General features: G+C 46.7%; 1 protein-coding gene across 1 annotated transcript in view; it reads left to right on the top strand.

Moving 5' to 3' along the window:
• LOC147115332 (regulator of G protein signaling 22-like) overlaps nt 1-15,322 on the top strand; it is a 260,516-nt gene that overhangs the window by 66,757 nt on the left and 178,437 nt on the right. Inside the window, exon 7 of the mRNA XM_085993996.1 lies at nt 13,013-13,166. Within this exon, the coding sequence (XP_085850122.1) occupies nt 13,013-13,166 (154 nt within the window). The remainder of the gene's footprint in view (nt 1-13,012; nt 13,167-15,322) is intronic.

Below are 15,322 nucleotides of genomic sequence, written 5' to 3'. Positions count from 1 at the left end.
CACAATACTCCAGGTGTGGTCTCACCAGGGCCCTATATAATTGCAGTAAGACGTCTTTACTCTTATACTCAAATCCTCTTGTAATAAAGGCCAATATACCATTTGCTTTCCTAATTGCTTGCTGTACTTACAAGGACACCCAGGTCCCTCTGAACACCAACATTTCCCAATCTCTCACCATTTAAAAAATACTCTGCTTTCTATTTTTCCTACCAAAGTGGATAACTTCACATTTCTCCACATTATATTCCATTTGCCATGTTCTTGCCCACTCACTTAGCCTGTCTATATCCCCCTGAAGCCTCTTTGCATCCTCCTCACAACTTACATTCCCACCCAGCTTTGTATCATCAGCAAACTTGGATACATTACATTTGGTCCCCTCATCCAAATCATTGATGTAGATTGTGAATAGCTGAGGCCCAAGCACTGATCCTTGCGGTACCCCACTAGTTACAGCCTGCCAACCCGAAAATGATCTGTTTATTCCTACTCTCTGTTTTCTGTCTGTTAATCAATCCTCAATCCATGCTAGTATATTACCCCCAATCCCATGAGCCCTAATTTTGTTTAATAACCTCTTCTGTGGCACCTTATTGAATGCTTTCTGAAAATCCAAATACACCACATCCACTGGTTCCCCTTTATCTATTCTGCTAGTTACAACCTCAAAAAACTCTAACAGATTTGTCAAACGTGATTTCCCTTTCATAAATCCATGTTGACTCTGCTCAATCCTATTAGTCGCAGCCACCAGCTCAGATACTGACACTGCGTAATTTAAAGGATAGCATAGAGGTGGGATCGGCACGTGGTGAGACACCTGGCACAAGTGCGCTGCAGACAGGGCAAGGGGAAAGGATAGCACAGGTGCAAGCTCGCCGGAAGGCGGGGTCGCACACTACTTCTGCTGCAGAGGACTTGGATGATGATTTTGATGGGCCAGGCTACAGAGGAAGGCTGATGGGTGTGCACACCCAAATGCTTCGTGCACTGGAAAGCCTGCCAGAAAGCCTATTGACGTAATAAAACTCACTACGCACTTGGTTAGAGCATAGAGCAAGGCTTTAATCAACTTGTTTCAGAACATGGAGGTCTAGTTGTACTTCACTAGTTCCTTGTCTTACAAAATGTCCCTGGCGAGCTGGGCCCACACCCGAGTATTTATACTCCTTGGACGGCGCCACCAGCTGGCCGTCCAATGTTATTTCATGAGTAGTTTCTTGATGAATGACGAGATTTATAAAATTCTTCCTGCCTAAAAGATTTGGAAGTCCGATGACTTCCTCTTAACGGATTAGGCGGACCACGAATAGCCGCAGTCTTTTAGATTTTTGTTTATGGCTAGAAGGCACGTCTCCCCGGACCGTGCCTTGGTCCCTGGGCTGCTTGATCCGTACCGGTGGATCAACAGGGCCCGTGTTGCTCTGATCGATCCGAAGGAGGTTGGGGAGATCGTGACTCCAGGTGCGGGTCCGCACAGGTGCAGAACTGGCTTCATCCTGTTGGATAGCCGGGGATTGACCGACGTCCTGGCCTCGGGTGGCCATCCCACAGGGAGCGCTCGGGTCCCCGAGTGGATCCGGTGGGGCAGCTGGCAGATCTTTCGATGTCCCAGGTAGGTCGTCATCTTCGGGGGAGCGCAGAGTGTCAGCATCATCACCGTGGGTCCCTCTATCAGTTGGGCCCGTGGAACCAGCCGGACAGGGAGCCAGGTCCCAGAGCAAAACGGTGGACTCCCGGCCATCAGGGTACCGCACGTGCGCGTACGTGGGGTTAACGTCCGTGAGTTCTACCTCATCGATGAGGGGATCGTTTTTAGAAGACTGGACGAATCTTCGGAGCAGCACGGGGCCGGGAGCTGCCAACCATGATGGTAGGGACGTCCCATGGGTGGAGCGACGCTGGAAGCTGAAGAATCGCTCGTGAGGCGTGACATTGGTTGACGTAGAAAGGAAAGACCTGATGGAATGTAACACGTCAGGGAGCATAGTTTCCCACTGCTGGTCTGGTAGGTTGCGTGACCTCAGCGCAAGACAAACAGCGTTCCAAATGATAGCGTTGTATCTCTCAACCTGTCCGTTACCGATGGGATGGTACGGTGTCGTTTTACTTGTGGCGATTCACCGTTGGGAGAGATAACTTTTGAGTTCGCTTGACATGAAGGAGGGACCCCAATCAGAGTGGATGAAATTGGCCGTACCGCAAAGGGAAAAGACTTGATCAAGGCATTTGATCACTGTGGAAGTAAGCATATTGGGACAGGGGAAAGCAAAGGGAAAGCGTGAATATTCGTCCACCATAGTCAGTAAGTAGGTGATTCGCATTGAGGAAGGCAATGGCCCTTTAAAGTCAATGCTGAGTCGCTGCATAGGCTGCATAGCGTGTATGAGCGAGCCATCCAATGGATGGAAGAATTGCGGTTTTAATTCCGCACAAATTCTACAGGAGGAGCACGCTCTTTTCACATCTTCCGTAGAAAATGAGAGATTTTTAGATCGCACAAAGTGCAACATACGGGTAACGCCAGGATGGCATAAGTCAGTATGAAGATCCGCCAGAGTCGAAGTTGACATAGAAGAGCAGAATGCCCGCGTGCGGGTATCCGGGGCCACATTCTCTTTGCCGGGTCGATAATGTATGGTGTATCCAAAGGCATCCGATTCCATCCTCCAGAGTTGTATTTTGTTATTCTTGATCTTAGTGCATTTCCGGTTATCCAGCATAAAGGCCACGGAGCGCTGATCGGTTATAAGTGTGAAATGGCGACGAGCGAGAAAATGACTCCATTTACGTACCACTTCGATGATGGCTGTAGCCTCCTTCTCGACAGGAGGATAATGGAGCTCGCTACCCTGCAAAGTTCTGGACAGAAATGCAACGGGTCGACCACCTTGATTCAAGGTAGCAGAGATCGCCACATCCGATGCATCGCACTCGACCACGAAAGGAAGATTTTCATCAATGGAACAAAGCGTGGCTTTTTCCAGTTGTCGCTTGAGGAGGTTGAAAGCTGAAATAGCCGTTGCCTCCAATGGAAATGACTTTGCTTGAAGCAGGGGCTGGATCTTGTCGGAGGAGTGGGGTATCCATTTCGCATAATAGGCGAACATGCCGAGTGCCCAACGAAGAGAGCCGAGATTCGTAGGGGGAGGGAGCTCCTGAAGCGGACGAAGTCGCTCCGGATCCGTTTTGATGACACCATTGCCCACCTAGTAGCCAAGGATGTTGACTGATGGTACTGATTTCACAGATTTGGACTCATTTAAGGTTAAGTTGCGACAACGGAGAACGTCAAAAAATTTCTGGAGATTGGCATCATGCTCCTTCTGGTCATGACCAGCAATGGTGATATTATCCAGATATGGAAAAGTGCCCATTAAGTTCTCCTGTTTGACTAGGCTATCCATTGCCCGTTGAAAGACGGCCACCCCATTGGTGACCCCAAATGGAAGGCGACAAAACTGGTAAAGCCGACCATTGGCCTCAAAGGCCGTATACTTTTTGTCAGAGTCCTTTAACGGTACTTGATGATATGCGCTCTTTAAATCAAAAGTTGAAAATACCTTGTAGTTGGCAAGGTTATTGACCATGTCATCGATGCGTGGTAGTGGGTAGGCATCCAGGTCGGTATACTGTTTAATAGTTTGCGAGTAATCGATGCAAAGACATTTCTTGTGTTGCTTCAGAGGATTTTTAACAACGACGACTTGAGCCCGCCAGGAAGATGAACATGGCTCGATGATACCATCAGCTAGAAGGCGAGAGATTTCTGCCTCGATAAAGGATCGATCATCTTGGCTGAAACGTCGTGATTTAGTGACTATGGGCTTACATCGGGGGGAAAGATTGGCAAACAAGGAGGGCTCGTCGAGCGAAGCCGCCGAAAGCGCACAAAACGGTACTTTGGAAATAGTAAGCTCCGGCCTTGACCCTCCAAGCTCGAAAGTGAGTCTTTTGTGTTGTTTCTGGAAATGCTGTCCCAGGAGCACATCACTGCATAGGTTCTTGAGCACCCTGAGCCAGGTGGAGAAATAAGTGCGGCCATTGAGAATAAGGTCGACAAGACAAACGCCGGAAGAATTGGTGGTCAGTGTCGTCAGAGCCATTGCAATTTCCCTGTCCGAGGAGTAAATACGCAGTTTTAACTTACTGACAGCCCGCTCACTAATGAAGCTGTCAGAGCTGCATGAGTCGATTAGTGCACTCAAAATGTGTCCATTTACCGAAACCTTTGTGGCTGCGTGGGACAGACTTTGGGGAAAAACAGCTGTGATGGGAGATGGGGCAGTTTTACCCTTGACAGCTGTAACCTTAGTAGTGGTTCTTGGGGGAGGAGCAGTTTTATAGATTACAGCTGTAACCTTAGTAGTGGCTCTTGGGGGAGGAGCAGTTTTATAGATAGTAGCTGCAAAACTAACAGGAGCTCTCAACCGGTATACCTTAGAAAAGTGGCCTTTCTTACTAACTGCAGCTCTTGACTGGCATACCTTAGAAAAGTGACCTTTCTTGCTGCAATGATTGCAGGTGGCGTTACGAGCAGGACAGAATTTCCTAGAATGGAACGCACCTCCACAGAAGAAACACTTCTTTCCAGATTGCCAATATGCCACTAGGGTGGGGTCATCATCAGTGTAGGTTTCTAGGGTAGGGTTGTCATCAGCCAGGTTGGAGTCGTCATCCGTGAGGGCTTCCGCCCGAGGCCTATCAAAGGAGTCACTAAAAGTGATAGCAGCAGCCCGTGTACGTGGTGAAAGATAGGTGTCTGCCATTCCACTTTGCTAAGTCCAGAGAACATGCCTGGTCATAGGCAGCCTGTAACTTGAGGGTTTTATTCTCCAACAGATGCTGACATATGAAGGGAGACGCAATCCCATTAATAAAGGAATCACGAATTAACTCCTCCTGGTACTGCTCAGCTGTAACAGCTTTAAGATTACAATCCTTGCTGAGCCTGCGAAGTTTCTGAAGGAATTTGTCAAGTGATTCCCCGGGTTGTTGTCGAGTTGTGGCCAGTAGATGCCGAGCAAAAATTTCATTTGGGGACTTGACATATAGCTGCTGTAGTATTTGGATAGCGGCGTCATAGTCTACACAGTCTTTGATATAATCAAACACATGAGGGGATATATAATTAGCAAACATTCATAACTTGTTCGGAACATTCTCACCACACTCCTCAAGGAAGTTGCTAAAGGTACGATACCAGTGTGTCCATACCTTAGCAGATGTAAGTGAATTCGGGTCCAGGTCGAGACGGGCGGGTCTGAGTAGTTTCTCCATGATGGATCGATTACTTGTCTGAGTTCCCTTCTGCGGTTCGAGTCGTAGCTGGCTGTTCCCGAAATCACCCAAAGCGTGGAGTCGATATCAAGTTGATTAAATTGACGTAATAAAACTCACTACGCACTTGGTTTGAGCATAAAGCAAGGCTTTAATCAACTTGTTTCAGAACATGGAGGTCTAGTTGTACTTCACTAGTTCCTTGTCTTACAAAATGTCCCTGGAGAGCTGGGCCCACGCCTGAGTATTTATACTCCTTGGACGGCGCCACCAGCTGGCCGTCCAGCGTTATTTCATGAGAAACATAGAAACATAGAAGATAGGAGCAGGAGTAGGCCATTCGGCCCTTCGAGCCTGCTCCGCCATTCAATGAGATCATGGCTGATCATCCAAATTCAGTACCCTGTCCCTGCCTTCTCCCCATATCCCTTGATCCCTTTAGCCTTAAGAAATATATCCAACTCTTTCTTGAATATACTTAATGAACTGGCCTCCACCGCCCTCTGTGGCAGAGAATTCCACAGGTTCACCACTCTCTGGGTGAAGAAATTCCTCCTCATTTCAGTCCTAAATGGCTTACCCCTTATCCTTAGACTATGACCCCTGGTTCTGGACTCCCTGGCCATCAGAAACATCCTTCCTGCATCTAGTCTGTCCAGGCCTGACAGAATTTTATAGGTTTCGATGAGATCCCCTCTCAATCTTCTAAACTCCAGTGAGTATAAGCCCAATCGACACAATCTCTCCTCATACGTCATTCCTGCCATCCCAGGTATCAGCCTGGTGAATCTTCGCTGCACTCCTTCCATGGCAAGAATGTCCTTCCTCAGGTAAGGCGACCAAAACTGCACACAATACTCAAGGTGTGGTCTCACCAAGGCCCTGTACAACTGCAGCAAGACATCCTTGTTCTTGTACTCGAACCCTCTTGCTACGAAGGCCAACATACCATTTGCCTTCTTAACCGCCTGCTGCACCTGTATGCTTACCTTCAGCGACTGGTGTACAAGAACACCCAGGTCTCTTTGCACTTCCCCTTCTCCCAATCTATTGCCATTCAAATAATAATCTGCCTTCCTGTTTTTGCTACCAAAGTGGATAACCTCACATTTATCCACATTATAGTGCATTTGCCATGTTTCTGCCCAATCACCCAACCTGTCCAAATCGTGCTGGAGTTTCACGACATCCTCCTCACAGCATACCCTCCCACCCAGCTTTGTGTCGTCTGCAAATTTGGAGATATTACATCCAATTCCCTCGTCCAGATCATTAATATATATTGTGAACAGCTGGGGTCCTAGGACCAATCCTTGCGGTACCTCACTAGTCACTGCCTGCCACTCGGAAAATGACCCGTTTATTCCAACTCTTTGCTTTCTGTCCGCCAACCAGTTCTCTATCCAAGTCAATACCTTGCCCCCAATCCCATGTGCCTTAATTTTGCACGCTAATCTCTTATGCGGGACCTTATCGAAAGCCTTCTGAAAGTCCAAATACACCACATCCACTGGTTCTCCCTTATCTATTTTACTAGTTACATCCTCAAAAAATTCCAGTAGATTAGTCAAGCATGATTTACATTTTGTAAATCCATGTTGACTTTGTCCGATCCAGTCACTGCTTTCCAAGTGGACTGCTATTACATCTTTTAGAATGGACTCTAGCATTTTCCCCACTACCGATGTCAAGCTTACCGGTCTATAATTCTCCGCCTTTTCTCTACCACCTTTTTTGAATAGTGGGGTAACATTAGCTACCCGCCAATCCATAGGTACCGTTCCAGAGTCTATCGAGTTCTGGAAGATGACCAGCAATGCATCTACTATTTCTAGGGCCACTTCCTTAAGTACCCTGGGATGTAGATTATCAGGCCCTGGGGATTTATCGGCCTTTAGTCCCATCAATTTTCCTAACACCATTTCCCTACAAATACTGATTTCTTTCAGTTCCACCCTTTCATCAGACCCTATGTTCCCTGGCATCTCTGGGAGGTTATTTGTGTCCTCCTTTGTGAAGACAGAACCAAAATATGTATTTAGTTGGTCTACCATTTCTTTGTTCCCCATTATAAATTCCTCCGATTCTGACTGCAAGGGACCTAGTTTCTTGATGAATGATGAGATTTATAACACCTATGTTCAATGTCAAGGAGCATGGAGGAGTCCGCCACCAACTTGGCACAGGTCTTTGCACAGAACTTGGAGCTACCAGCTCAAAGACTGACACCACATATTTTAGAGGCTTAGATGGAGGAGGGATCTGCACGTGATGAGACACCGGGCACAAGTGCACTGGAGCCGAGACATGGCGAAAGGTTAGCACAGGTGCCAGCTCACTAGAGGGCGAGGTCACACACTAGTTCTGCTGCAGAGGAGTCAGATGAGGACTTTGATGGGCCAGAATACAGAAGAAGGCTGCTGTGTGTACATAACCAAATGCTTGGTGCACTAGAAAGCCTGACGGAAAGGCTGCGCACAATGTCATGGAGCATGGAGGAGTGCAGCAGCAACTTGGCACAGGGCTTTGCGCAAAGCTTGGAGTCTATCCTTTCCACAACCTCCATTAGTACACCTGTGGAACCTACCCTGATGCAGTGTCTGATGACCAATGACACAGCTTCCATTCCAGAACAAACAGCTTCCATCAAAGGTCTGAGTGCTCCAGTGGAAGTTCAGGCTGTTGTCTTGTAAGCTCCAACTGCTGCCATCATGGCTCTGGATACCGCTTCAAAGGGGCTTCCATCACTTCATAGCAGTCCATCAATCTGTTCTCCAACAGATGAATAAGCACTTCCCCGGAAGAGTGGCAGTGGCTCCATGGAACAGAAACCTGCTGTCTTCTCTCAGGAATTACAGCATTCCTTCGCTCATCCCTGCCACTCCACCAGGGCCCTTGCTGTTGTCTGTCTGCCAGCCAGCCCAGACTGCTGCAGCCTAGGCCAAGACGGTTCAGTCTGAAGCTGGGCCCTCTAGACCCAGAGATGTTTGAGACGCTCTCTAAGGCCGTCTGTACTCTGCTCAGTTGAAGGTCAGCAGCCTTCCACCACCTATGCTGCAGCCACTGAGGAAGCACCTCGTAGGAGCACTGGAAGAGGCAAGGCACATGGAAGAAAGGCACTAAGGTAATGCACAAGGGTGATTAGTTAATCTTTGTATGCATTATGATAATGATTGATTTTATACAATTGGATTGGAATGTGCATTTTATGGTGGTTTCTATTTCTGTGTTGTCGGAAGAGAACAATGTGATTGTCAGTGATAATGGGAAGGTTAAGCAGTGTGGGACTGTTGGTGAATGGGGAGGTGATGTTGAGGTTACTGGTATCGCTCGTGAATAATTTGATCAGGTAGAGCCTGGGATGAAAGGGGCCGTCTACATCTTCCTCTTTCTGTTCCCCCACTTCCTTTTGCATTTCCTCTTCCTCCACTTCCTCCTCCTTCTCTTCCTCATGCTCCTGCTCTTCAGCTTCTTGCCTGATAGGTGGTGGCAAGACCTGTTTCCACATAATAGTCATGTTGTGCAGCATGCAGCATGCTGCTATAAATCTTGATACCCGCTCAGCTGAGTACTGCAGGGCTCCTCCAGAGCAGTCCCGGAAGTGGAAGCCGTCTGCTCTATAATGTTCCTTGTGGCAGCATGGCTCTCGTTGTAGATCTGCTGTGCACGTGTGCCTGTGTTCCGGACCAGAGTCATGAGCCATGTCATGAGTGGATAACCCCTGTCGCCCAGTAGCCAGCCTTTGACTTGACCTGGTATGTCAAATACCGGTGGCACAGAGGACTGCCGCAGAATGAAGAAATCGTGACTGCTGCAAGGATAACAGGCATTTACCTGCATGATGCGCTGCCTGTGGTTGCACTTCAGCTGCACATTGAGGGAGTGGAATCCCTTTCGGTTCATGAAAATGACACATTTCACACGAGGCGCTCCCAAGGCAATATGTGTACTGTCAGTGGCATCCTGCACCATGGGGATGTGTGCAATTCATGCAAAACCTCGTGCTTGTTCCGCCTGCTTGTCTCTGGCAAGAGGGAATGAGATGAAACGGTTTTTTCTGTATATAGAGAGAGCCTCCGCGACCTTCCATTGCAAACTGCGAGATGTTGCTTATATCTCCAGCAGCAGCCTGGAAGGAGCCAGATGCATAAAAGTCAAGAGCCACGATCACCTTGACAGCCACGAGCAATGCTGTCCTTGCCCTGCTTTGAGGTTGCAGTTGTAGCTGCATTAGTTGGCAGATTTCAGTCATGACCTCTCTTGTGAAGCGAAGAAGTCTTATGTATTGGTCCTCGCTGAAGTTGAGGTAAGAGAATTGCTCCCTGAAGGCACCCAGTGGATATGGCCTCCTGCTGAGAGCTCTTCTAACCCTCCTCCCCCTCCCCCTTCTAGCAGCTTGTCCTGCTCTGTGCGTCCTCTGTACATTTTCCCAGTTGTGTTCAATTCCCAGAAGAAGTCCTACCAGGCCACCCATGTCGGAAGCAACTTGTTTCAGCACAAGGTTTTTAATGACCAGAAAACTACTTCAACACCACCTGGGAGAGTATTCAAACTTTAGCCAACTCTGGGAAAGCGCCAAAATCATGGCCCAGAAATTCGGGTCTCCACGGGTGAGTACGCACGGGGTACTCACCTGTAGGCCCAATAGAAGTGCCGGTTTCCTGCATGCACTGCGCATGCGTGGGAAACCGGCACTTCCGTTCCCCTGAACGAAGGGGTTCAGAGGTCGAACGTGTGCACGAGAGAGGCTGCGCGTGCGCATCGAACTTAGGTTTTTTTTGCAGGTTATCCCGGGAGGGTAAGTCTGCAGAATTTACACATATAAAAAGCAGGCATAAGGCCTGCTTTTTACAAAGTAAGTGGTGAATTAATTAAAATTGAAACATTTTTTCCACAGGTTTATTATTTTTAAATACTTTAAAGCAAGGTAAGTTTATTTTTAGCCCCGTTAGAAAATAAAATTATTTTTTCCAAAAATTTAAATTATTGTTTAAAATAGTTATTTCATGTAATTTATAGTTTATTTAAAAAATGTGATTTAAAAAAAAAATGTATTTGAAGATTTAGTGATGTTTTGGGGCCCGTAGTATTTATAAGTTTTGACAGCTCTTCCTGTCTATCTTATGAATGGAGCATTCCCTGCTCCGATTGGCTCCCCATGGCCCACGTGATCCCAGGGGCCGCATCGAACTAACTGCGCCCCTGGGATACACAGACACTGCGCGCCGGCAGTTGGAGGAGGCCCAGGATCGGAATTCCACGCGGGCCCACAGCTCAACGGCTGGCGCGCAAGGTAAGTGCAGGTCGGGGGCTTGCACCCACGGGAAGCCTCCGACCCGAATTTCTGGGCCCATGTACAATTGTACCAGCAGCCAGAAAAAATAATCCAGCAACGAACCTGTAAGTAGTACATGTTCCCTTTAAATAGAGCTGGTGAGGGGTTCCTTCATTCCATTTAACATCATGTTCAGCCGTGCGAGGTTAAGATAGGGTGTTGGCTGGAGCGTGCAGTTCGAAAATGGCAACGCTGGCATCAAATCAGCGTTTCACACAGATTCGTGTCATGATCGGCTTGCTCTGCATGCTGCCAGCGGTCGTTAGGCGCACGCGTGCAAGCCCCTTTATCAAAATGGCGTCCTCCGCACTTCCCGTCTGAAGTGTACGTGCGCACCTCAGACACTATTTTTGAGCATTAGGTGGCCATGTAGCGCCTAAAAATCGGGTGCTATAGAGCCCAATTTAGCCCGCACTGCCTCTATTAATAAAGCCAAGGATCCCATATGCTTTTTTAACAGCCTTCTCAACTTGTCGTGTCACCTTCAAAGATTACATACACCCTCAGATCTCTATCTTCCTTTACCCCTTTAAAATTGTACCATTTCGTTTATATTGCCTCTCCTCATTCTTCCTATCACTGCGTTAAAATTCATCTGTCATGTTTCTGCCCATTTCACCAGGTTGTCTATGTTCTCCCGAAGTCTGTTAGTATCCCTGTCATTGTTTACTACATTTCCAAGTTTCCTGTCATCTGCAAACTTTGAAATTGTGCCCTGTATATCCAAGTCCAGATCATTAATGTTAGTGCCATGCGATCTTTTACATCCACCAAGGGTAGACAGGACCTCAGATTTATGCCTCATCCAAAAGACGACTTCTCCAACAGTGAACCACTCCATTTGGACTGCACTGAAGAAAGGCAGCAGCACCACTTTACAAATTATGGCGTCGGTGAGTTTGGCCCCCTGACCTACAATTGGTTTAGCCATCCATCAGCATATCTGGCTGGTCCACATCAAGCACTATCAGGCTTCACTCTCCTCTGCCAAAACGGCCCACTACTCCAGGATCATCCTGGAGAGCATCCTGGCATTTTTTCTCCATTACCAACAATCTTCCTAAATCCCTCTCCTTTACGGCCTCCATCCTTGCCTTCAACAGCAAGTGCGAGGAGCTCATGGGCTTCTTTGTTACTTGGATTGAGCCATCTGTTCAGTTGCCTTTGCTGCTTCCGCCTCTTCCACTTGCCCAACAAATCAAACCTCCCTCAGGCCCCCCCTTGCTAGCCCTGAACCCCCCGTCTTTCTCTAGTTTCTTTTCCATCTCTCCTCATGCTCTTTCTGAGCCCATCTCATTAATGAGACCCACTTCCTGCTCCCTTGAAACCCATTGCCACTAAAGTGCTGACTACTCAACTTTCCTTCCTGGCCCCCATCCTGGCTGACATTGTCAATGGTTTCTTCTACTCAGGTATTGTCCCCCTCCTTTTCAAAACCAATTCTCAAAAAACCCACCCTCAACTCCACTGTCCTTGCATACTACAGCCCTCCATAGTACTGGACAAAGGTATCTTGCCAGCATACAGCACAATCAGGGCAAAGGAGTTAACAGCTGCTGGATATCCAATGGGTTACACTATTTCATCGGATCCTAACCCTAACCCCACCTCCTATTTTCTGCCCATACTTACCCCGAGCAGAAATTCAATGTCGATGATCCTTGAGATGGAGACCCAGCTTTACTAGGACACCACCCCGGTTCCAGACAGGCTCCTCCACTTCCTCTCTACCGGAATTGCACCCCAGGAACTTCACTGGCGCTGGGGAAATTCGAGGCCATAATGAAATATACATTCCCATGTAGTGTAGATTATTTATTGAATCCTTATGGTAGTTGTTTTCATAAAATAGAGAGTGTGACTATCTGGATAAATGTATCCTTTTACATTGATGGTAATGTCATTGTATAAAGCAGTTACATAGAAACATAAAAGATAGGAGCAGGCGTAGGCCATTCGGCCCCTCGAGCCTGCTCCGCCAATTAATGAGATCATGGCTGATCATCCAAATTCAGTACCCTGTCCCTGCTTTCTCCCCATATCCCTTGATCCCTTTAGCTATAGAAATCTGCCCCAGGGTTAATGACTTAGAAAAAACACCAATACATTTTTTTCTTGACAGATAAGAAGAAGGGAAGTGTTAAGTCTCCTAACAGAGGACCGGAGCGAAGGATTCATTATTGGGAGGAATGCAAACAATTTTTAGCATTCACAAGCAGAAAGCAAAGATACATATCCTCATAACATGTCCGTGTTGCTCATAGCTCTATTGAGTTCCTGCTATTACCTTAGATGAGTACATGTATTGTTAACCAAATGCACAACCAACTATAAAATTGTTTCTGAGCAGAATGTTCTAAATAATTATCACAAGTAACAAATTTGCCTCTGTAGGCTTCCGTTACCCAAACTAAGGCGATGTTCACTGAAGCAAAGAGCGAAATTCCAATGATTATTGTTCAGTCTGAACGCAGACCTACGCTCACCATTAGGACACCTGAATATATTTCTGCAACTTCTTTAATGTCTTCAGAAAGCATACACTCTGGTAAGACACTTAGGGCTATAATTTCCTGTTTTTACGATAAAGAGTTACTTATGCAATCTTTTGTAGAGTTTAATGAATGCCATTCAAAATGGTGGGTGATGTAATTAGTGAAACATGAATTCGTTTTCAGCAATTGCATGTTATAATAATAATGCTTCTTTAAAACTTCTTAAGTACCTAAATCACCATTTAAAAGGCCAAAATATTCTGCAATCCAATGGTAGAGTGCCGTACATCTCCACTCCACGAACATGGAGAAAACATCATTTTACCCACAAGGCTCAATTTAGTACCAATCTAAAATAGTTTAAAAAGAGGCAAGGGATGAAATTGGGTCTTTGGCGAAAACGCGAAACGGGCGATAGCGAATCGGCAGACCGTTTTACACCACGATCGATTTTTTTTTCCGGGCACGGTGTAAAACAGCTGCCGGTTTCACCGAAAAACAATTTCACAATTTCACCCGTACTGTTCCTCAGGCAGCAGAATATGTTCGATTTATCACTCATTCACCAACTACTATATATGCCTTTCTTCTTTAAACTCAGTTTCGTTCAGTTTAGTTTGGATTTTTGCAGCTGAACACCATCATGTTCAGAATGAGAGTCCAGGTTTTGCTAAGTGTGTTACAAATAAAATAACATTCGCATCAACCTGCAGCAAGTCTGCATGATCTTCATTAGCTGTTATGGTCTTTTGTCAGAGCTCTGATATCTTTCGTCTAGCTAAGTCTCTCTCCGTTAGGGGGAAAGAGTTGAGGGCACCTCATCTTCCGATTAGGCAGTCTGCAGCCTTCCGGTCTCAATATCGAGTTCAACAATTTCAGATCATAACCTTGGCCCCTATTTCATTTTCACTTATATTTTTCCACTCCTTTCCTTTCCCCCCCCCCCTTTCCTTTTGTTTCTCTCTCACACCTGGCAGCTATCTTTTGCCCTGCCAGTACACTTTACACCTAATCACAGCCTATTACCATCTCGTCTAGCTTCTAATCTCTTTTACTTCTTTTGGTTCTTTTATTCTTTTGTCCGATCGCAGCCCTGCCTTCGATCTAGTTCCTTTTCTCTCCAGTTTTGAAGAAGGGTCAAACCCGAAACGTCAACTCAAATTTCTCTCCACGGATGTTGCCTGACTTGCTGAGTTTTTCCAGCATTTTCTGTTGTTATTTCGGATTTCCAACATCTGCAGTATTTTGCTATCGTAAGAGTTGAGGGCTGTTGTTTTGGTGATCTGCTCTATGCTGAGGAACCCATTCTTTAATGGCCACCACTTCAAATCTGCCGCAAAAAAACTGCATTGAATTCACCCGCAAAAAATTGCTATTTCCCTTTAAGGCCCACCAGAAGCCCACCACATTTAAGTAGGGTCAAAAAAGTGTAGCAAGCTTCCACCCCATTCCCCTCCCTTTCCACACCAAACCTACCCTAAATTATGACTGGTACTACATAAGTGGTGGTAAGAGTGCCTGGAAAGTATCCTTGAGGTGAGGACCACATTGAGGAAGCTATTTTGCCCGCTGCTACTAAAGTTTGGTGTTTCTTTGCCTACATAGCTATCTTGTCAGTACTTTGGAGACTGAGTCAAAATTTTTGCTGCTACTTTTACTCAGCGCTTCTCAAAGTACTGCTTCCCTCTCTGAACATGACTTCTCAATGGGAATGCCTTTATTTGGATGTTATGAGGAGGAGAATGAACACATGGATGAGGTTAGGTTGGAGGCTTTTAGTCAGGCATATCCAAAGGTATCTCTTCACTACACACAGGCACTCACTCCAAGGTCTACAGAATGCCTTATTTCGGCATCCCCACAGGAAGAGGAGGGAGCACAAGGAGAGAAAATGGAACAGGAGAGCCAGCGGCCGCAGCAGAGAACACAACTGAAAGCCCGGAACTTCCTATAAAAAAAGTCACTTCACACTTGCCTGCTGTATTCCCACACACCCTCACACAGTCTCTCAGTTTCCAAGACTTCTGCCGAGGTCCTTCCTAAGACAGAAGTCCGTCTTTATCCTGCCATCATCCAACTCCCAAAATTTGGAAATATGTAGGCTGGAATTTTCTGGGGACCGCGTGGGTGTGATCGGAGGCGGGTCGGATGGGAAATTTGCAATATCTTGGAGCGGGTTGGAAACCTGCTGTCATGAATCTTATCATTC

The sequence above is a fragment of the Somniosus microcephalus genome, chromosome 7 (genome assembly GCF_052327205.1).
Source record: "Somniosus microcephalus isolate GS21.2 chromosome 7, FLI_Smic_1.0, whole genome shotgun sequence".
Classification (NCBI taxonomy): Eukaryota; Metazoa; Chordata; class Chondrichthyes; order Squaliformes; family Somniosidae; genus Somniosus; species Somniosus microcephalus.
This window is presented reverse-complemented; position numbering and strand designations above follow the sequence as displayed.